At 40.8% G+C, this 21,925-nt stretch overlaps 1 protein-coding gene across 2 annotated transcripts in view; it reads left to right on the forward strand.

The window, feature by feature from the left end:
- The window catches only part of ZNF805 (zinc finger protein 805), a 43,656-nt gene that overhangs the window by 6,073 nt on the left and 15,658 nt on the right, over positions 1-21,925 (forward strand). Inside the window, exons 3-4 of one of the 2 annotated variants that reach the window (XM_057719662.1) lie at positions 305-400; positions 9,686-18,636. In XM_057719662.1, coding sequence (XP_057575645.1) covers positions 305-400; positions 9,686-11,316 — 1,727 coding nt within the window. In that variant the 3' untranslated portion in view covers positions 11,317-18,636. Of the gene's footprint in view, positions 1-304; positions 401-9,685; positions 18,637-21,925 lie in introns of those variants that run through there. The other variant, XM_057719661.1, reaches the window with a different exon arrangement.

The raw sequence follows: 21,925 nt of genomic DNA on the forward strand, positions 1-21,925 counted from the left end.
AGTTTTTTTAATTACTCCATAAATTTATTTCAGTTTTGAAATGATGTGATGTATTTAAGTTGCTTGAACACAGTACTTTGACTATGATTATATGCTATATGTTAGTTTTTGACTTAGTATTAGGAATAAAAACTCCATGGCAGGGTGGCATGTCTTTGATTTACAGGTCACAGTCAGCATTTTGTATGCATGGGAGCAGCTTCATCTTGAGGTCTCATCCACATCCTGAAGTCCCATGCTAGACTGAGAGGTTTTCTTAATTTTCACAGAAATCCTAGTGTCTTCTTCCTTTCTGCATGAACAGGGTGTCCTGTTCCCAGACCTGAGCTGATCTACCACCTGGAGCAGGGCCAGGAGCTGTGGACGGTGAAGAAAGACCTCTCCCAGAGCACCTGTGCAGGTAGGAGCCACAGTGTGGGCAGGTGGGAGACCCTGCAGGGGGAGGCCGCTGCCCTGGTTCCCTGGGGAAGCATCTTGTTTGGGCCTCTGTGGTGGTCTGCAAGCCACAGCGCCCTTTGACCTGAGGTCCCTCAGTCCCGGAGGACAGAGGCGCACGAGCTGAGAATGTGTCTTGGGCTCCGGCTGCCTGGCTCAGGCCTGGGTGGCAACCACCAGCTCTGCGGCCCTAATGAAGTTCGGGATCTCGTTGTGTCTTGTGTATGAGTTCGGCTGAGTTAAAGCCTGGCTGCCGTGTCAGGTGGACTCCAGCGTCTCAGCACTCGGCACATGGAAGCTCTTTTTCTGACTCACACCAGGTCCGCGTGGGTCAGTGGGCAGCTGTGCAGCACACAGCGGTCCAGGGACCCAGGTCCGCTCTGTCGTCAGCATGCGGCGTGAAGGTTGTCCTGACCCCCTGTAGCTGGCAGAGGAGAGTGAGAGGGGAGGGAAGATGCCAGCCCGCCTCCCACAGACACCTGCGTCCCTGACAGGCACTAGGCACTCGGCCACACTTGGGGGCGGGGCTGGGAGATGCGGCCGAGCCATGTGTCCAGGGAGAGGAGCAGGTGGTTTGGTGAGTGTGGGCTGCTGCACTCAGTCTGTTCCTGAAGATGCCAGTCACAATCGTCGCTCTGTCCCTGGGTGGTTGGGGATGTGGTCACATAACGCGTGAAAGCATGAACCGCGTAGCACAGCGTCTGCGCCGCAGTCAGTGGCTTGTGGGAAGGAAGCTGTTGGTGTCCTTCGCGTCCCACTAGGCATAACGAATAATGCATCTCATGTTTCCCTCTGACCTGAGGAAGAGGGCCTTCCTTCCTCTCCCGGTTGCTCTCCAGCTCTCCTCTGCCTCCCCTTTCCCACCCTGTCCGTCCACTCAGAAGCCCTCCCTCCCTTGTTCCCTGTCTCCCCACCCCTCCTGTTTGGTAAAACCGCACGGTGACATTTGTCCTGTGTGCCGCACGTGTGGGCTGCCGAGGGCACTGGGGCTGCCGTCATGTGTGGTGATGGGGCCCTGCAGAGTTGTGTTCTTGCCCCTCCTGTTCCTCGGGCAGCCCCGCCAGCCTGCGAGCGTCTGTGTGCAGCCCGTCGGCAGCCCCTCAGAGGGGGCCATTTGGAGCCTCTGCCCTCTGCTCTCCACACTTCTCCACTTGAATATCTCAGAGACGCCCAGTCAGCATGCCTGGCAAGGAACCCCTCATGGTGCTCACTCCTTCCCCTGCCAAGTGTGAGCGCATGGTCCTGCCATCCAGGCAGGTTAGAGCCGGGATACAGGCCGAAAGCCTTCCTCACCCCTCCACCTCCGTCGGCTCCTACATCCGGCCACCTCCCACATCCAATCTATTTTACATTGTGTACATCTCCTGAGTCTGTCACTCCTGTGACTTCCCAGCAGATCTGTCCCCACACTAAGTCCAAGCTCTCATCATCTTTTCCTTGGGGGATGCTAATAGTTCTGACTGGTCTCTCCATCTGCCTTGTGCCTCCGCTCAGCTCTGTGTCCTGCATGAGGTACCCCAGGTGCAGCCACAGGAGTCTCAGCACGTGGCCACTAATGTTTCAGCAAGTTTTCATGTTGAAAGTAAAGTCTCCCTCCTCGCATTGCTTGATCCTCAGCCCTCCACACTCATCTGGACTCTTCATGTCTGTAGCTTCTCTTTTCACTTAGTGGAAGAGGCCTTGCCCCTGGGCATGGCCAATTCTGACATCAGAATCTAGAGGAACAGGTTCTCATGAAAATAGCTTCTTCACTTATATTCTGCTTGTTTTTATAACTTTATCCTTTTCTCTACTTAACATAAAACTATGCTGAAGTTCCTTACAGTGAAGAAAATAAATTAAAAATGCTCCTGTCTCACACTGTATTCATCTGTCTGTAGTATTTCATTGTTCACATTTTTTCACTCTCACAAACTGCTGCCAAGAACGTTTGTATATGTTGGTCGTGTTGCATACGAGGAGGGCTGTCTTTTGATGTTTTTTGGAGTGAAATTGTTGGGTTATAGGCTGTGCAAATTTTCACGTTTACAAGGTAATTCCTATCTTGTTTAAAACGGGCTATACTCTTCCACCAGGAAAGAATGGAGGTTTCTTTGACCCATACCTTGCCCAATACTTGATATTATAAGATTCCTCAATTTTTGACAATCAAACACAAAATTTTATCTCACATGGTCTTTTGATTGATTGATTGATTGATTGATTGATTTGGTGCACCGGTGTTAGTTGCGGCATGCATGTGGGATCTAGTTCCCTGACCAGGGATGGAACCCGGGCCCCCTCCACTGCGCCACTAGGGAAGTCCCATATCTCACATGGTCTTGATTTGCTTTTTCTTTGTTGGTAAGGAACTTTAGCACCTTATCCTATGATTGTGGCTCAATCTATGAATTGAGTATTCTATTGACTTGCTTGCATTTTTTGTTTGATTTGTAGGGAATTCTTTGTGTTACTCATGTTATCTTTTCGTATGTGTGGTAAAATAGAGATAACATAAAATTTATCATCTTAGCCATTTTTATGTGTACAGTTGAGTGGTATTAAATATATTAATAATATTGTGCAACCATCACCACCAGCTTTCTCCATAACTCTTCATCATTTAAAACTGAAACTCTGTACCCATTATACAATACCCCCCCCCCCATTTCCTTACCATGCTCTGCCCTTAGCAACCACAATTCTACTGTCTGTGTCTATAATTTTGACTGTTCTAAGTACCTCATATAAATGAAACCATGTGGTATTTTGTGTGTGTGTGACTGGCTTGTTTCACTCAGCATATCATCTTCGGGGTTCATCCATGTTGTGGCATGTGTCAAAATGTCATTCCTTTTTAAGGCTCAGTAATATTCCAATGTGTGTGTGTGTGTGTGTGTGTGTGTGTGTCACATTTTGCTTATCCATTTGTCCCTTAATGGAAACTTGGGTTGCTTCCATGTTTTAGCTATTGTGGATGATTCTGCTGTGGACATTGGTGTATAAATGTCTTTGAGAGACCCTGATTTCAATTCTTTTGGACATATAACAAGAAATGGAATTGTTGGATCATATATTAATTCCATTTTAATTTGTTGAGGAACTGCCACACTATTTTCCACAGAGAATGCCATTTTGCATTCTTGCCAACAGTGCACAGGAGTTTCAGGTTCTCCACATATTCACCAACATTTGTTATTCTCTGTTTTTTCCGATCGTAGCTATCCTAATGAGTGTGAGATAGAATCTCATGACAGTTTTGATTTGCATTTCCCTGTGGATTAGTGATGTTAAACATCTTTTCTTGTGGTTATTAGCCATTTGTATATTTTGAAGAAATGTCTATTCAAGTCTTTTGCCTGTTTTATATCAGTTTGTTACTTTTTTGTTTTGTTTTTTTTCTTAAGTTTGAGTTCTCTGTATATACTGGATACTAATGCCTTTTCAGATATATGATTTGCAAATGTTTTCTCATTCTTTGGGTTACCTTTTTAACTCTGTTGATAGTGTCTTGATGCACAAATTTTTTTAATTTTCATGAACTAAATTTTTTTTTTTTTTTTTTCTTGTTGCCTGTGCTTTTGGTGTCATAGCTAAGAAATCTTTACCAAATCCAACGCCATGCCACTTTTGCCCTGTGTTTTTTCTATCCACTTTGAGCTAATTTTTGTATATGATGATAGATAAGGGTCCAGTTTCATTCTTTTGCACGTAGGTATTCAGTTTTCCCAGCAACATTTGTTGTAAACACTATCCTTTCCCCCATTGAATGCTTTTTGACACCCTTGTCAAAAATTATTTTGTGATATATGTGAGGTTTATTTCTCAGCTCTTGATTCGCTTCCCTTGGTCTATTTGTCTGATTTTATGCCAGTACCACACTGTATTTGATCATTGTAATTTTGTAGTAAGTTTTGAAATCAGGAATGTTGTATTCTCCAACTTTGTTCTTTTTTTTCAAGAGTGTTTTGGCTATTCAAGTTCTCTTTAGACTCATTATGGATTTGAGAGGGGATTTTTTAATTTCTGCAAAAAATGTTTTTTGGATTTTGATAAGGATTGCATTGAATCTGTAGATCACTTTGGGTAGTACCTTAACAATATTAGGTTTCCAATTTGGGAACATTGTATGTGTTTCCATTTATTTACATCAATCTAACTCTTTCAGCAATATTTTGTAGTTTTCATTGTACAGGTGTTTCACCTTGTTGATTCATTCCTAAGTATTTTATTCTTTTTCATGTTATTGTAAATGGGACTGTTTGGTAAATTGATTTTCAGATTGTTCTTTATTCATGTATGTAAATGCAACTGATTTTTGTGTGTTGACTTTGTATCCTGCTACTTTGCTGAATTCATTTATCCTAACAGTTATTTTGTGGCATCTTTGTGGTTTTTATGTGTAATAAACTATCATCTGCAAGCAAAGATAATTTTACCTCTTCCTTTCCAATTTGGGTGCTTTCAATTTCTTTTTCTTGCCACTTGCTCTGTCTAGAAATTGCAATATTATGTTGAATAGAAGTGGTGAAAATGGGTGCTCTTACCTTGTTCCTGATCTTAGAAGAAAAGCTTTCAGACTCTCATCATTGAGTATGATGTTTGTTGTGGTTTATCATATATGGCTTTTATTATGTTCAGGTAGTTTCTATTCCTAGTTTGTGGAGTTTTGTTTGTTTTTTTTGTTTTTAATCATGAATTTTCTCAAAGACTTTTACTTGATCATGTGGGCATTGTTGTATTATGTTGATCAGTTTTTATATGTTGAACTGTCCTTACATTACAGGAATAAACTGCATTTGGTTATAGTGTATGATCCTTTTGATTTTCTGCTGAATTAGTTTTGCTAATATTTTGTTCAGAATTTTTGCATCAGTGTTCGTAGGGATGTGGCTTTGTAGTTTTCTCTTAGTGTACTTGGCTTTGATGTTAGGATAGTTCTTGTCTCAGAATGAGTTTAAAAGTGTTTCCTCCTCTTTAGTTTTTTGGAAGAGTTTGAGGATTGTTCTTAGTTTTTTTTTTTTTAATAAATTTATTTGTTTGTTTGTTTGTTTATTTATTTATTTTATTGGCTATGTTAGGTCTTTGTTGCTGCACATGGGCTTTCTCTAGTTGTGGTGAGTGGAGTGGGGGCTACTCTTTGTTGTGGTGTGTGGGTTCCTCGTTGTGGTGGCCTCTTGTTGTGGAGCACGGGCTCTAGGCATGTGGGCTTCAGTAGTTGTGGCTCATGGGCTCTAGAGCTCAGGCTCAATAGTTGTGGTGCATGGGCTTAGTTGCTCCGTGGTATGTGGTATCTTCCTGGGTCAGGGATCAAACCCGTGTCCCCTGCATTGGCAGGTGGATTCTTAACCACAGTGCCACCTAGGAAGTCCTGGTCTTAGTTCTTAAAAAATGTTTGGTTAGAATTCACCAGTGAAGCCATCAAGTCCAGGATTTTTCCTTGTTGGGAGATTTTGATTACTAATTCAATCTCCTTTCTAGTTATAGGTCTACTCAGATTTTCTATTTCTCCAGGATTTAGTCTTCAAAGGTTTGGTGTTGCTAGAAATATGTTCATTTCATCTAAATTTTCCAATTCGTTGATGTATAGTTCTTCATAGTATTCTCTTATACTCTATTTTTATTTCTTTGGAATCAACAGTTAATGTCCCCATTTTGATTTCAGATTTTAGTATTTTGAGTCTTTTTTTTTCTTAGTTCATCTAGCTAAAGTTTTGTCAATTTTGTTGATCTTTTCAAAGAATAACTTTTTGTTTTATTGATTTTTCTCTGTTTTTTTATTCTATGTATTTATCTTTACTCTTCCATATTCCCTTCCTTTTGCTAGGTTTGGGTTTAGTTTGTTTTTCTTTTCCTACTCAAGTTGTTAAGTTAGGCTGTTGATTTGAGATCTTTTTTGTTTTTTACTGGAAGCATTTATAGCTACAAATCTCCCTCTTAACACTGCTTTCACTGCATACTGTAAGTTTTGGTATGTTAAATTTTCATTTTCATTAAAAACAAATTAGGGACTTCCCTGGTGGTGCAGTGGTTAAGAATCCAGCTGTCAATGTGGGGGACACGGGTTTGATCCCAGGTCCAGGAAGATCCCACATGCTGAGGAGCAGCTAAGCCTATGCGCCACAACTACTGAGCCTGCGCTCTAGAGCCTGTGAGCCACAACAGCTGAGCACATGTGCCACAACTACTGAAGCCCAAGCTCCTAGAGCCTGTGTTCCACAAGAGAAACCACTGCAATGAGAAGCCCACACATCACAACAAAGAGTAGCCCCTGCTTGCCACAGCTATAGAAAGAGTAACAACAAAGACCCAATGCAGCCTGAAAAAATTAAAAAAAAGAAACAAATCATACTTTGTATGATATCTTTTTAACTCTATTGAGACTTAATTTGTGGTTTATCCTATGGTCTGTCCTGGAAGATGTCCCATGTATACTTGAGAAGAATGAGTATGCTATTGTTGGGTAAAATGTTCTGTATGTATTTGTTAGGTCTAGTTGGTTTATTATGTTAAGTCCTCTGTTTCTTTACTTATCTTTTGTCTGGTTGTTCTCTCCATTATTGAGAATGGGATGTTGAAGTCTCCATCTTTTGTTGTAGTGCTGTCTCTTTCTCTCTCCCGTTCTGTCGTTCTTTGCTTCGTGTATTTTGATCCTCTGTCATTATGTAGGTGTTTACAATTGTAATATCTTCTTGCTGTATTGTACCTTTTATTTATATAATCTTTCATTGTAGCTTGTAATCTTTTTTGATTTAAAGTCTATTTTGTCTGATTTTTATATAGTTACCTCTGCTCTCTTTTGATTAGTATTTGCATGGAATATCTTTTTCTGTCTTTTGACTTTCAATCTGTTTGTGTCTTTGGATCTAAAGTGAGTCTCTTGTGGAAAGCATAAAGTTGGATCATATTTTTTTTATCAGTTCTGCTAATCTCTGTCTTTTAATTGAAGAGTTTAATCTGTTTACATTTAAAGTAATTTGCTGATATGGAGAGACTTGTGTCAATTTGATATTTCATTTCTATATGCATTATAGCTTTTTTGTATCTCATTTCCTGCATTATAGTCTTCTGTTTAGTATTTTAAAGTGAAACATTTAAATTCCTTTCTCATTTCCTTTTGCATATATTCTTTAGCTATTTGGGATTACCATGGGATTACATTTAACATATTAAAGTTTTAACACTAATTTGATTTTATAACAGCCTAACTTCAGTAACAACAAAAAATCCTTTACATCTCCGTCATCACCCCTTTCAATTGTTTATGTCACAAAATTACATCTTTGTATATTTTATGCCTAGACACTGAAACTATAATTTCTTTTAAAGGCATTATTAGTTGCTTAAATTATTTAGGAAACTACACAGGGAGTTATAAACTAAAGTTACAATAACACTAGCCTTTAGATTAACAGTTTAAAAAAAACAGTCTTCTAAATCATGTAAAAACAAAAAGTGGAGTTATAAAATAATACTAGCTTTTATAATTGCCCACATACTTACCTTTATCAGACTCTTTATTCATATAGTTTTTTTTTTATTTTATTTCTTTTTTTTATTTTTTATTTTTTTATTTTTTTCTTCATATGGTTTTGAATTATAGTCTAGTGTCCTTGCATTTCACCCTGGAAGACTCCCTTGAGAATTTCTTACAAAGATCTAGTGGTAACAAACTCTTTCAGCTTGTATATATGGGGATGTCTTAACTTCTTCCTCACTCTTGAAGGACAGTTTTGCCAGATACCGGATTCTTACTTGACACTGTTTGTTTGTTTTATACTTGAATATATGGAACCACTGCTTTCTGGCCTCCCAAGTTTCTGATGAGAAATCTGCTGATAATCTTATTGAGGACCCCTTGTCTGTAACAAGTTGCTTCACCCTTGCTATTCTCTCTTTTTCTTTGGCTTTCAAAAGTTTGATTATAATTTTCTCGGTGTGAGTCTGTTTGAGTTTATTTTTCTTGGAATTCAGTGAGCTTCTTGGATGTTTCATCAAATTTAGGAAATTTTCAGCTATTTCTTCACATATTCTCTCTACCCTTTCTCCTTTCTCTCTCCTCTTTCTGGGAATTCTCCAATGAGTGTGTTGAATCATTGGGTGTATCACAGGTCGCTTAGGCTCCTCTCACTATTTTTCAATCTTTTCTTTTTTTCTGTTTGTCAGGCTCAATACTTTCCATTATTCAATTTTTAAGTTTGCAGATTATTTCTTTTTCCTGCTCAAATTTTCCTTCTAATCCCTCTAATGAGTTTTTCATTTTAGTTAATGAACCTTTTGCTCCTGAATTTCTTTTTCATAAGCTTCCATATGGCTGTAGTATAATATTGTAAGGAGACACTTGGGAAAGTTTCTAGATCATATTTCTAATGTGTTAGGTTATAATTACTTTTCAGATTATTTTTTTAAATTTTTAAAAAAATTTTTATTTTTGGCTGCACCATGCATCTTGCGGGATCTTAGTTCCCTGACCAGGGATAGAACCCAGGCCCCTGGCAATGAGAGCACAACGTCCTAACCACTGGACTGCCAGGGAATTCCTTCTTTTTCATTTCTTTTTAGGTCTTCTTTCTTTGTATTGATAGTTCCCATTTTGTTTTTACCTAGTTTTGACTTTTTCCACATCTTCCTTTAGCTCCTTGAGCTTTTTTAAGATGGTTGTTGTAAAGTCTTTGTCCTACGTTTGCAGTGGATGTTTTTTAGGAACAGATTTTGGAGGGGCTCCAAACATGAGCTACCATATCCTCAGACTCGTTAGCCTCCTGGCATTGATGCATGAAGTATTGCCAACCTAAGAATTTCACCAAGTCTCATTACATAAACACAACTGATTGAATCAGTGCCTGTATGACTCAGTCTCCTGCTCTCCCTCTGTCTGTTTCTGCAGGTCTAGTTGTTATCTTTTGGCTTGAAACCCCAACCTTCTGATCACATAGTTGGTCTTTCAGGCTTTGCACTGAATCATCTCTTCAGTATAAACCATCTATGGGCCCATATGAGTTACTTATTTGCATAACTATCCAGTCTGGAATTGGCTGTGTCTTTTTCCAGCACCTGTCCCCTCACTCAGCCACTCCTCTGGGTTTCCCTTTCATGGTGTCAACAGTCCAAGAATCAGGAAAGAAAGAAATTGTTGTCCTGGGATTCAGAGGTAGGGAAGCATGGCAGATACAGAGGCACTATTTTCATCTTCATTTTTTTCACTGAAATATTGATTTTCTTCCATGTTGGCATTCTTAACAGGTCTTTTTGTATATTGAATTTCTTTCAGGTGACAAAGGAAAGCCTAAGACCACAGAACCTACCACTTGTGAGCCAGCCCTGTCTGAGGGAGTCTCACTCCAGGAACAACTAACACAGAGAATTTCAGAGGACTCCCATTTGGGCCAAATCAACAATCAGGAATTGTCACTGGAAATGCAAGAAGGACACTTGAGACCAGAGATAGAACCCCAGAAGGGAAAGCTCCCTGGGAAACCAAGCTCTGAACATGGGAGCTTAGGGACAGCTGATGGTGTGTGTTCAAGGATTATAGAGGAGCCAGTCTCTCCAGGAGGTGCTGTCCATGACCGTGACTCATGTGGATCACATAAAGATCCCATGATTCAGGAAGAGGAAAGTACCTTTAAATGCAATGAATGTGGGAAAGTTTTTAATAAGAAACGTCTCCTTGCTCGACATGAAAGGATTCACTCTGGCGTGAAGCCCTATGAGTGCACAGAGTGTGGGAAAACCTTTAGTAAGAGCACTTATCTCCTTCAACACCACATGGTCCACACTGGGGAAAAGCCCTATAAGTGCATGGAATGCGGGAAGGCCTTCAACCGCAAGTCACACCTTACACAACACCAGCGGATTCACAGCGGAGAGAAGCCTTATAAATGCAATGAATGTGGAAAGGCCTTCACCCACCGCTCCACTTTTGTTTTGCATAACAGGAGCCACACTGGAGAAAAACCCTTTGTATGCAAAGAATGTGGAAAAGCCTTCCGAGATAGGCCAGGTTTCATTCGACACTACATCATCCACAGTGGTGAGAATCCATATGAATGCTTTGAATGTGGTAAGGTCTTTAAACACAGGTCATACCTCATGTGGCACCAGCAGACTCACACTGGGGAGAAGCCCTATGAGTGCAGCGAATGTGGGAAGGCCTTCTGTGAGAGCGCAGCCCTCATCCACCACTATGTCATCCACACTGGGGAGAAGCCCTTTGAGTGCCTCGAGTGCGGGAAGGCCTTCAACCACAGGTCATACCTCAAGAGACACCAGCGGATTCACACTGGGGAAAAGCCCTATGTGTGCACTGAATGTGGAAAGGCCTTCACCCACTGCTCCACTTTTATCTTGCATAAAAGGGCCCACACTGGAGAGAAACCTTTTGAGTGCAAAGAATGTGGGAAAGCCTTTAGCAATCGGGCAGACCTCATTCGACACTTCAGCATCCACACTGGAGAGAAGCCCTATGAGTGCACGGAGTGCGGGAAGGCCTTTAACCGCAGGTCAGGCCTCACCAGGCACCAGCGGATTCACAGTGGAGAGAAGCCCTATGAATGCCTTGAGTGTGGGAAAACTTTCTGCTGGAGCACAAACCTCATTCGACACTCCATCATCCACACTGGAGAGAAGCCCTATGAGTGCAGTGAGTGTGGGAAGGCCTTCAGTCGCAGCTCATCCCTCACTCAGCATCAGAGGGTTCATACTGGGAGAAACCCTGTCAGTGTGACAGATGTGGGAAGACCCTTCACCAGTGGGCAATCCTCAGTCAACCTTCAAGAACTCCTACTGGGGAAAGACTTCTTGAATGTAACCACTGAGGAGAATCTTTTGCCAGAGGAAACATCTTACTCAGAATCTGATCATTCATACCAAAGAGAAACCCCACAATTTTCTTCCCTGTGAAAATACCTATTGCAGGATATCAGTTGTCATCTAAAGAGTCATATTGGAAATTGATCCAGCCTAGAGCCTTATTCTACATCTGAGAATTCATCAAGGAGAGAGACTTAGTGGTTATTAAACACTTAGGAAAACCTTCAGCTACACCTTTCTTCTTAGTTTACGCTTCAGTGTTATCTCAGGAATATTTTTTAAAAACAAGGGAGAGACAAAATAGAAAATGAACTACAAAAAGTTTCTTTCAGACTTCCTTGCCAAACTGTGGCACTTTGTCATGGATTCCTTAGTTAATTGGCAGGAGGAGAGTTTGTTACCATGGTAAAGAACCTAGACTCTGTGTGTCTTGTATATACATTCACTGCTATCCGGTGTAAGGAGAGTTAGACAGGTCTGAAAACTTTCATTGAACATCTTCTTTGTTCTAAAACATTGTCTTTATTCTTAAGAACCTTAATTTTTTGGTTTGAGCCATCAAATACTTTTATATTTAAGGAGATAAGGATACACATATGAATGGGCACATTCTGTTGCACCATTTAAGACTATTTAGGCTTTGATTTTTTTTTTTTAAGACAAACTTTTTTTTCATGTGGTTTTAAAAACCTAATACTCAGACTTTTTCTTGGTCCTGTACTATTATTGGGTTACTGATTGCTCTAGTTATGTAGTAACTTTTTAATTTTTTTTTATTTTTTACTTTTTTGTAACTTTTAATTGGGTAAAGTGATTCCTCTGTCTTCTGTCTTCTTATTTAAAACTGAATTAGCACTCCTCGTTACTTTGAATTTCCATATAAAGTTTGGGATAAGCTTGTCTGTGTTTACCAGAAAAAAAACTTTAGTGAGTTTTGATAGAAATTGAGTTAAATTGGCAGATTAATTTGTTGAGAGTCAGCATCTTTGCTGTTTTGAGTCTTCCAACTCATGAAAATATTATGTCTGCACATTTATTTGATATGGCTTGATTTATTTCATCACTGTTTTATGTCTCAATAATAGGTCCTGAACAATTTTTATAAAATTTATATATAGGGTTTTTTTTTTTTGAGTAATTATAAATGGCATTGATTTTTAAACTTTCAATTTCCACACAGTCTTTGGTAGTATACAGAAATATATATATTTTTTTCATGTTATTTTGGTATCCTGCAACCTTGCTATTTCTTTTGATAGAATCCTTGGAATTTTCTGCATAGAGACATTGTCTGCAAGTAGATGGTTTTATTTCTTCCCATCTGTATATCTGTTATTTCCTTTTCTTGTCTTATTGCACTAGCTAGGATTTCCAATGTGATGTTGAATACTAGTAGTGAGAAAACATGTCCTTGCCTGGTTCCTGATATTAGGGGAAAACATTCAGATTTTCATCATTAACTATGATGTTGTAAGGTTTTCTTCATAGAGGTTTCTTTATCAGGTTTAGAAAGTTTCCCATATTCCTACTTTGCTGAGAATTTTTTGTTATTGTGAATGAGTGTTGAACTTTGTCAAATGCTTTTTTTTTCTAATCGATAGAATCCTATGTTTTTTCTTGTGTAGCCTGTTGATATGATGTATTACATTTGTTTCAGATTTGAATGTTGAACCAGCCTTGTATCCTTGGAAGAAGCCCCACTTGCTCATGGAGTATAATTATTTTTATATTTACAGTATTAAATATGCTAGTATTTTGTTGAAGTTTTCCTCTAATTTCATGAGTGGCACTGATGTGTAATTTTCCTTCTGGTGTTTTTTTTGTTTGTTTTTTCAACTGTCATTTTCTGGTTTTGATGTCTAGGTGATTCTGGCCTCCTAACATGTGTTAAGAGGTATTCTTCTATTGTTCGGAAGACAGTGTGTGTGTTGTATAGAATTGATTTTATTTGTTCTTTTAATGTTTGGTAGCATTCTCCAGTGAACCATTTAGTCCTGGAGATTTCCCTTTTGGATGCTTTTTAATTATGTATTTATTTTATTTAATATGTATAGAACTATTCAGAGTATCTATTTCATATTGGATAAGTTTTTATAGTTCATCTTTTTCTAGGAATTGTTGCGTTTCATCTAAATTTTCTTATTTGTTTAAAGTATTCCTTTATTATCCTTTTAATGGCAGCAGAATCTGTACTTATAGCCCCTGTTTTATTCCTGATATTGGAAGTGTGTTAACTCTCTTTTATCTTTATCAGTCTTCTTAGACATTTATCAATTTTTTTTTTACCATTTCAAAGAACCAGCACTTTATATCATTTTTTCCTCTATCTTTTCCTAATTTCACTGATTTTTTCCCCCCGATCTTTCTTGCATCTTTTCTTCTACTTGCTTTGGTAGTATTTTCCTCTGCAGTTTCTTGAGGTGGGTGCTTAGGTTATTGATTTGAGGGTTTTTTGTTTTGTTTTCCTCACTTTACTAATTTAAGCATTAAGTTCTATAAATTTTCCTCACAGTACTATTTTAGTTTCTTGTCTTATGTTCTAATTACATTTCATTCAGTTCTAAATATTTCTTTATTTGAGACTCTCTAACCCATAGGTTATTTAGAAGTGTTTTGTTTAATTTCCTATTGTTTGGAGTATTGTGTGCTTTCTTTTTGTTATTGATACCTAATTTGTTTTACGTTTGATTTGGGTATTTAAATCTTTTGAGGTTTGTTTTATGACCCAGGATATAGTCTATCTTGATGAATGTTCAGTAAGGCTGCTTGAAAAGAATGTGTATCCTACTGTCATTGGGTGGTTTGTATACATATGTACGAGATCCTGTTCATTGATGATGTTTTTCAGATTTTCTGTATCTGCTGATTTCCTGCCTTGTATTTTTATCAATAGCAGAGAAAGGGTGTTGAAGTCCTGCAGTTTAATTCTAAAATTGTCTCTTCCTCCTTTAAGTTCTATCAATTTTCTCTTCATGTATTTCAAAGCTCTGTTGTAGGTGTATACACATTTAGGATTGCTATGTCATCTTGGTGTATCAACCCTTTTATCGCTATGCTTTGTTTCTTTTTGCTCCTGTAAAATTTTTTTGCTTTGAAGTATATGTTATCTGATATGAATATAGCCACTATTGAGTTTTTTGGTTAATGTTTGCATGGTTTATGTTTTTCCACAATTTTATTTTCAATCTTATCTGTATTGTTACATTTGAAGTAATGTAATATGTGAATATTGTGAATAGCATATACTTAGCTCATTTTCTTATATCCATTTTACTGATATCTGTTTTTAAATTGGTATATTTAGACCATTTAAATTTAAAATAATTATTGATATTTTTAGGGCTTACAACTACCATTTTATGATGTTTTTGTTGCTCTGTTGTTTGGTTTTGAGGGGGTACTTTCTGTTTGTTTTGCCTTCTTGTGGGTTACTTTAATGTTAGTAATTACACTTGATATATCTGTGATGTTTTTGTGTATGTCTCTTGTATTTTAGTGATTACTCTAGGTATTGCGTTGTACATACATAATTTATCACAGCCTACAGTATCAATGTTTTAGCACTTTGACATGTAGAAACCTTACTTCCGTTGGGTACCTTTATACATTCCGCATTCTTTAATTGTCTTAAGTATTCCCTCTTTGTATACTCAACACCATATTGGGTGATGTTCTTTTTACTTCAACTGTCACGCAATTTTTACAAAACTCATAAGAAGCACAGTCTGTTTACTTCTACTTTTACTCATTACATTCTTCTTTCCTCCTTCTTGAAATCCCAAGATTCTTCCATAACAGTTTCTTTTTAAATTTTTTACCCCACAAACACTTGTAGCCTGTCTTTTGTGGTAGGTTTTCTGGTAACCAATGTGTTTGTTTTCCTTCATCTAAAAATGTCTTTATGTCTCCTTCATTCCCAAAGGATATTTTTCTGGGACATAGGATTTAGAGTCAGCACTTCTTTTCTTTCAGTACTTGAAGGGCAGGTCATTTCCTTCTGTCTTCCATGGTTTCAGATGAGAAATCTGCTGCCATTTTACTCATTATTCCCCTGTCTGTAATGTATCCTTTCTGTCAGTGCTTTCAAAGTGTTTTTTTCTTTGTATATAGAGTTCAGAGGTTTGATTATGATGTAACCTGCCATAAAATTTGGGGGGCTTATCCTGTTTGGTGTTAGCTCAGCTTTTTAAATTTTGTGGTGTATGCCATTTGACAAATTTGAGATATTTTTAGTTATTCTTCAAATAGTTTTTTCAGCCCCTCTCTTTCAGGGGCTCCAATAACATGAATGGTGTTCACTTGTTCTTATTCCATAGGACCCTCAGGCTCCCATCTTTTTTTTCTCCCAGTCTGTTTTTCTCTGTTGCTCACAGTGATTAATTTCTGTTGATCTCTCTCTGAGCTCACCGATTCCTTTCTCTCTCATGTATAATCTACTGTTGAGCTCATCTAGTGAGTTTGCATTCTGGTTTTTGAAATTTTCAATTGTTTGATTTCCACCTGGTTCTTTTATACATCCTCTATTTCTTTGCCTATTTTATGATGCCAAAGAAGGACTCTGAGAAAACAGGCAAACTGTGTAGTCCAAAGTTAGTGGTTCTCTGGTGGTTTATCTTGATCTTGAAATAGAAATCCTAAATTATCTGGAGGAATGGAAGACCTGCCATCTTCTGTGTTGTTATACGCAAATATTTCTCAAGAAAATATAACTGGGTGACCTGCAGATTGTTCAAAGTTTTCTCCAGGGAAGATTTGTGTATAAAATTTCCTAGCTCTCTGAGGCTTGTTATAACCTGAAAGGAGAATGGGCTACTCCTCTTCCAGGATTACTCTTCCTCTTTGTGGTGGAACACATTTCCCTATATTCCCCAAACTTGTATAGGACCTCTGTCTTTTATACCTCTACTTCTTGGTCTTTAACTTCTCCCTCTTAATCCCCTTCTGCCCTCATAATTGATACCTGTGTTCCTTACCCCCAGGCACTTTCTGCTCTACATGCCCATTAAGCTCTCTGCCTTTCTCTTTTCTCTCACAGATACACCCTATGTGACTGTTCTGTCCACTCCCTGTCTCCACCCCCTCATGTCCCTTTTGCTTCACTGGCAACTAAAGAATGACCTCTGCCACGCTTGCCTGACTTAAAAGCAGGTCTCACAAAGTTCCCTTTTGTCCTCCCCCCACCCCTCCCATTGGACTGCTGCCCACCTCTCTGACTTGAAGGTCCTTTCCTGGTTTCTGTGAGTTCTTGCCCTTCTTCAGAGAGTCTGTGTCTTCAGCCCGTGTATTAAACAGTGTGCTTCCCAGGGTCCATCCAAGGCATTGCTTTCTTACTTGTGATATGTTCCACGAGTGAGTTAATTCCCACTTGAGGCATTTTACACTCAGTGATCTACAGAGTTCCCCCAAATCCGTGTCTCCAGGCTGAATACTGCTCATGTGTGTTACCCATGTTTATACTTCCACAGCTTCTTTGTATTCACATACACTGAGTTGATGCATGTGTCATTTGGCCAAGGCCACTACCATGGGGATGCACCCATGGTAATCGTAAGAGGAAGCAAACACGTGGTGTTACTATACATCAGCCATCGTTTTCAATGTTTGAACACATCAGCTCTTAACCTTCACAACACGTGTATGTGGTGACAGTCTCATTTTACAAATCAGAAAACTGAGCAACAGAAAGGTTAAGGAATTTGCCCAAAGTTGTACAGTTGTTACAAAATATGAGATGAGGGATTGGAGGCCATTTAGGCTGGCTGCAGAGTCCATGCCCGTATCACTTTCCTAGATTCCTTCTTGTAGTATGAATCTTTGTTTTCCTGGTCACTATTCACTTTTACTAAAATGGATCAAATAATACTCGTGTATTATTGGGCACTCTGTAACCCCCCTTTCTCATTTTGCAGTACATCTTGGCCATTCTTTCAGTTTGAGTGAAAAACCAAAATCAGTCTTCAGTGGTTGCATCATCTCTTGTAACTTTGTTGAAAATATAATCTCTGAATCTGAGGTAGCAGGGAGATAGGAAAGGGCTAAGGCTGGCATTTGGTTTTAGATACTGTGTTTGAGGTGCCTGAAAAACACCTCCATGAATCCCACTCTCTTCTGTCTTGTTGACCAAGCCAGACACCTTGCAGCCATTTTTCTTTCATCATCCTCACATCCAGCCACTGTCTGATTCTGTTCATTTTACTTTTCTATTTTCCTCAGTAGGCACTCAGTGTATGTGTGTGTTAGTGAATGGCCACACACAGCAGTGTATTTTTGTAATGTTTGCCTCCTTCACAGAGTGTTTACAGAAAGCTGTGTATATAGTTGGCACAGTATATGACATGTTGACCACAAAGAGAAACTACATGGGCTTTTATGGACTGGTCTATAAGACTTTAAAAGTCATAGTGAATTACTATGTTGAAAGTCCTCAAGACTACCCAGGTTTGATTTACTAGGAAGCATCAGAGGACTCAGCATATTATCATACTCAACATCTATGGTTTATGACAGCACAAGAATACAAAGCAATCTCAGTCAAGGGAAAAGATACAAGGGCTGGAGTCCAAAGGAAACTAGGGACAAGCTTTAGGAGTTCTGAGTGCTTAACTTAAATTCTTTCAGTGACTTATGACAGCATGTGTGAAATGTCTACTAGGAAAACTCATTAGAACCTCAGTGCCCATGATTTTTATTGGGCACTTTGTCTAGAACATAACAAAATTCTAGACCTCCAGAAGCATAGCAGTTTAGCAGCATAAGCCACATTGTTTACACAAACAATAGGTACACTGAGCCATTCATCATTTCTGGGAATGATAGGAAGCCTCCTGAAATCTAAGGCCCCAGACTTTAGGGGCAAATGTTGACGCTCAAAGGATAGCGTGGTATGTTAACTCTTCTTCACAAGTGACTTAAGTGATGCCAAACTGTTGAGGAAGTTCAAATTTCTTTAACAAATATTAAACAAATACAGTTTGCCACAACAAAAAATGTCATAGCTTTGAGGTTAAGGCTTATATACACATAAATCATCGTAACTAAAACAATCAGTTATGTCACAGTGGAAATTCTTACATAGTGGTCAGATTTAATTTAGTGATGACAAAGCATAGAGAATGTCTGGTGAGCAAGAATCTTGTCTCGATAAATCTATATGTATTTAGATATGTGGTCAAGTGATTTGACTTGCAAATATTCCCTTTATTTGCCTTTATTTTTATGAAGATGTATCAACCAGGTCAATGCTGTGTATTTCCATTGTGCATATGTCAGCAGTTTCTCATTTACTGTTTGTTCCCACTGTTGAAACTTGTAGTCTTTGACTTCGACAAAGAGAAAATTAAAGAATATGGGGTCATAATAATTCCTGCATCATTAAATGTGTGTAACTGGAGATTAAAGAGTGTGTTGTTACAGTTTTAGTCAAGTTCATGGACCTGTCTGAGTTTTACTGAGATGGTATGGGAGCATTTGGTCCAGCTGGGAGGGCCCTCTACAGAGACGTGATGCTGGAGACCTATAGGGGTCTGGTCTCTGGGAGTATTTGCCTCTCCCCTTTGTACTCATACTCTGGCCCGCAGACTGCAGTTCCTGTCTCAGTTGTGGGATGCTGAGGTGCCTCAGGAATGCTCAGTGATGTCATTCTTGAGTTTTGAGGGTTAAAGATTTGTAATCTGTTCACAGGTATGTTACACATCTGACAATTGAATGGTCTAAGCTAAATTGTAAGTGGGCAACTTACTTTGCCTTCCTTGGAGCAGTGTCAAGAGCATGGGCCCTCTAGTCAGACCACCTGGTTACACTTCCTGGTCTTGTTCTAACCAGGTGGATGACTTGAAGGAAGTTTCTGTCTACTGTGATTTTTAATTTGGACATCTGCATATTAAGCATACATTTTTTGTTGTTGCCACCGCCCCCTGTTTTTTAGTCTTTTTTTTTTTTTTTTTCCTTATTTATTTGTTGGCTTTTTTTTCTTTCCCTATGCTGTGTGACTTCCAGGATCTTAGTTTCCTGACCAGGGACTAAACCCCAGCCACTGCAGTGAGAGCTCCAAGACCTAACTACTGGACCTACAGGGAATTTCCTAGGCATCTACTTTTATTCTGATGTTTTGGCATCTGGCACTTTGCTGATACTGGAGAGACTGCTCCTCCCAGGGCTAACTAATTTTTAGAGGTAGCAAAGAACTCCCCTGTGAGCATGCCTTTCACATGGAAACCAATCCAAAGCCCATAACCCTCAACTACCATTTATCAAGGTCTCACACATGGAGCCACTGTCTCCTTGCCCTCATCAGTCCAGGGCCAGGCACCAGGCAACTAAGGGCAGTTCCTATTGAAATGATTCAAACTATCCAATCCTAAACCTCCTTAGCCTGCTTACCCTCCTTGTTTATTCTTAACAGCACAAAGTACAATAAAGACAGTTGCCCGTGATTTCCTCGCGCTTTTTCTACCTCCTGGCTGATGCTGGTACTTCCCTGTGTGGCCCTGCATGGTGAGGCATTCCCCCTCTTGGGAACTCTGGGTAGTAAACCATCTCTTCAGTGGCAGTCATCTGGTCTGTTGAGCTTACCATATGTTAATAGTAATAAAACTTATAATTTAAAACAATCCACCTCAAAGCATTAACATGGTGGTAAATTTTAAGAGTATAGCAAAGCAAAGTGGCCATTTTTATGTCGCTTCCAAAGAACAGGGTGTCAGGGCATCACGCCAGATGTGATCTTTAAGTTGCAACAAGGTGGAGAGTCATGGAAAGCAAGGAGTAGTGCCAAGGAGGGGCTGTCCAGGTGAGCAAGTAGAAAGCGGGTATTCAAGGGATGATGGTGTTAGTAAGACCCCAGTTACTTCCCGTGGGATTGGTGTTTTAGAGAGATTGTTCCAGATGCCCTTCTCATAGACGCACACCTCTGAAAATGGCAAAGGACAACTAATTGAGGTCCCCAAATACACAAACAGTGCAGCTTGTGGGGTCTTAGTTTCCCGACCAGGGATTGAACCCAGGCCCTCGGCAGTGAGATCGTGGAGTCCTAACCACAGGACCAATAGGGAATTCCTGAGACTGCCCCTTTCAGGACCAGCCAATTCTTAGAGGTAACAGACTACTCTTAGGGCTATTCCTTTCATGATTAAATTAAACAACCAAAGCCCCTAATTGGAACCCCTCCTCAGTTTCTGACTCTTAGACTTCAGGAGACAGTATTTCTCATCATCTAAGGTCCTGTGCCAGACGAATAAGGACAGCGTCTATGCTCCAAAGCCTGCTGACAGTGTTCAACCTTGCCAGTACTCAGCTGTTCATCCTACCCTGCCTTGCCTTTCCGTCAAAGACATGAAATAAAATAAGAGCTCTGGACCATGCTTTCTTCAATTCTACCTCCTGACCTAGCCTGGTCTTCCCCTCGTGGCCCTTTGTGCTGTGCCCTCTCTCCTGTTTCTAGGGATCTGTGAGCATAAACTTCCTCATGACAGTCATTCCCATTTCTGTGCATCTTACCACCCTAGAGGAAACAATTCCTGAGTGTGTTCTAGAACGCACAGGGAGCATATGACGACTTCCTTACAATGGCCTACAGGGCTCTACACCGTGAGCCTTAAAGCGATGCTAGGGATGAACACGAAGCATCAGGTGACAGAATTCCAGGGTCCGGACCCATTTGTCACGTTCCTTGCCACAAAGAATCTGGAAGTTGGTGACATTTTTCCACCTATAGAGACCATTCATGGTGTTTGAGGAGACAGTTCAGAATTACAGTGCTTTCACCAATGCTCTGAGGCAAATTGCTCCACACACCTGGTGGTTTGCAGGGGAAAAAAAACTACCTTACCCAGAAGGCTGAGCCGCGTGTTTGCGGCGATGCTGGGCCAATGATGGCCCAGGACGGGGCGTTTCCTGCGGCCCGCGCCGGTGGGGGGCGGGACTTCCGGTCACTTGGAGCCGACGTCATCTGTCTGTGCCGGGTGGGTACCCCCGGGCTGTGAGGCCTCGAGGGGTGGGCTGGGCCGGTTTCCCAGCCCCGAACTGCGCAGGCCGCGCGGGAGGGCGTGTCTCGCCTGCGCGTCGGTGTACGAGCCCGACACCCGCCCCCGGTCGTCTGTCGGGGGGCGTTCCACCGGGGCCCCGACTCGGTCACCCCAGCCCTGACGCGACGGCCTGGGCCCCGTGCGCTAACGTTTACGTCGGGGAAGCTGAGGCGCGGAGTGCGGCGGTCCGCCGAGGTCACCCCACCGCCCTGGGTCGAAGCCGGGCGGCGGGCGGCTGAATCCTGAAGCCGCCTCTCCGGGCCCTGCTCTTCCCTCAGGGTCCCGCTATGGCGGCGGCGGCGGCGTGGACGGACCCGGCGCGGGTGAGTGGACCATGTTTTTGGCGTTGCTGCTGCTCCGCGGGTTCGGAGAGGGCTCCTGGGCAGCGTGGAGGCCAGGTAAGCCGTGGGCTTTCCCTTTGTCCTCGTCGTTTCTTTACAACAGGTGGCGCTGGCTCGGCATTTTGTCCACTGTCTTATCACAGTGTCGGGTTCCCGGTAGCTGTGTCATCAGCGCGTGAAGGATGCACGAGGCTTCCTTCCTTCCCGTCACACTTAAAATTCCAGGTGCCCGGTCCTCCCGGCCGACCTCTTCTGCCCTTCCGTTCTTCCCTGGCTCACTGTTCTGCAGACACACCAGCCTCACCAAGATTAGTTCCGTCCCCGCCCCGCCCCCAG

Source organism: Hippopotamus amphibius, unplaced genomic scaffold (assembly GCF_030028045.1).
Source record: "Hippopotamus amphibius kiboko isolate mHipAmp2 unplaced genomic scaffold, mHipAmp2.hap2 H_1, whole genome shotgun sequence".
Lineage (NCBI taxonomy): Eukaryota > Metazoa > Chordata > Mammalia > Artiodactyla > Hippopotamidae > Hippopotamus > Hippopotamus amphibius.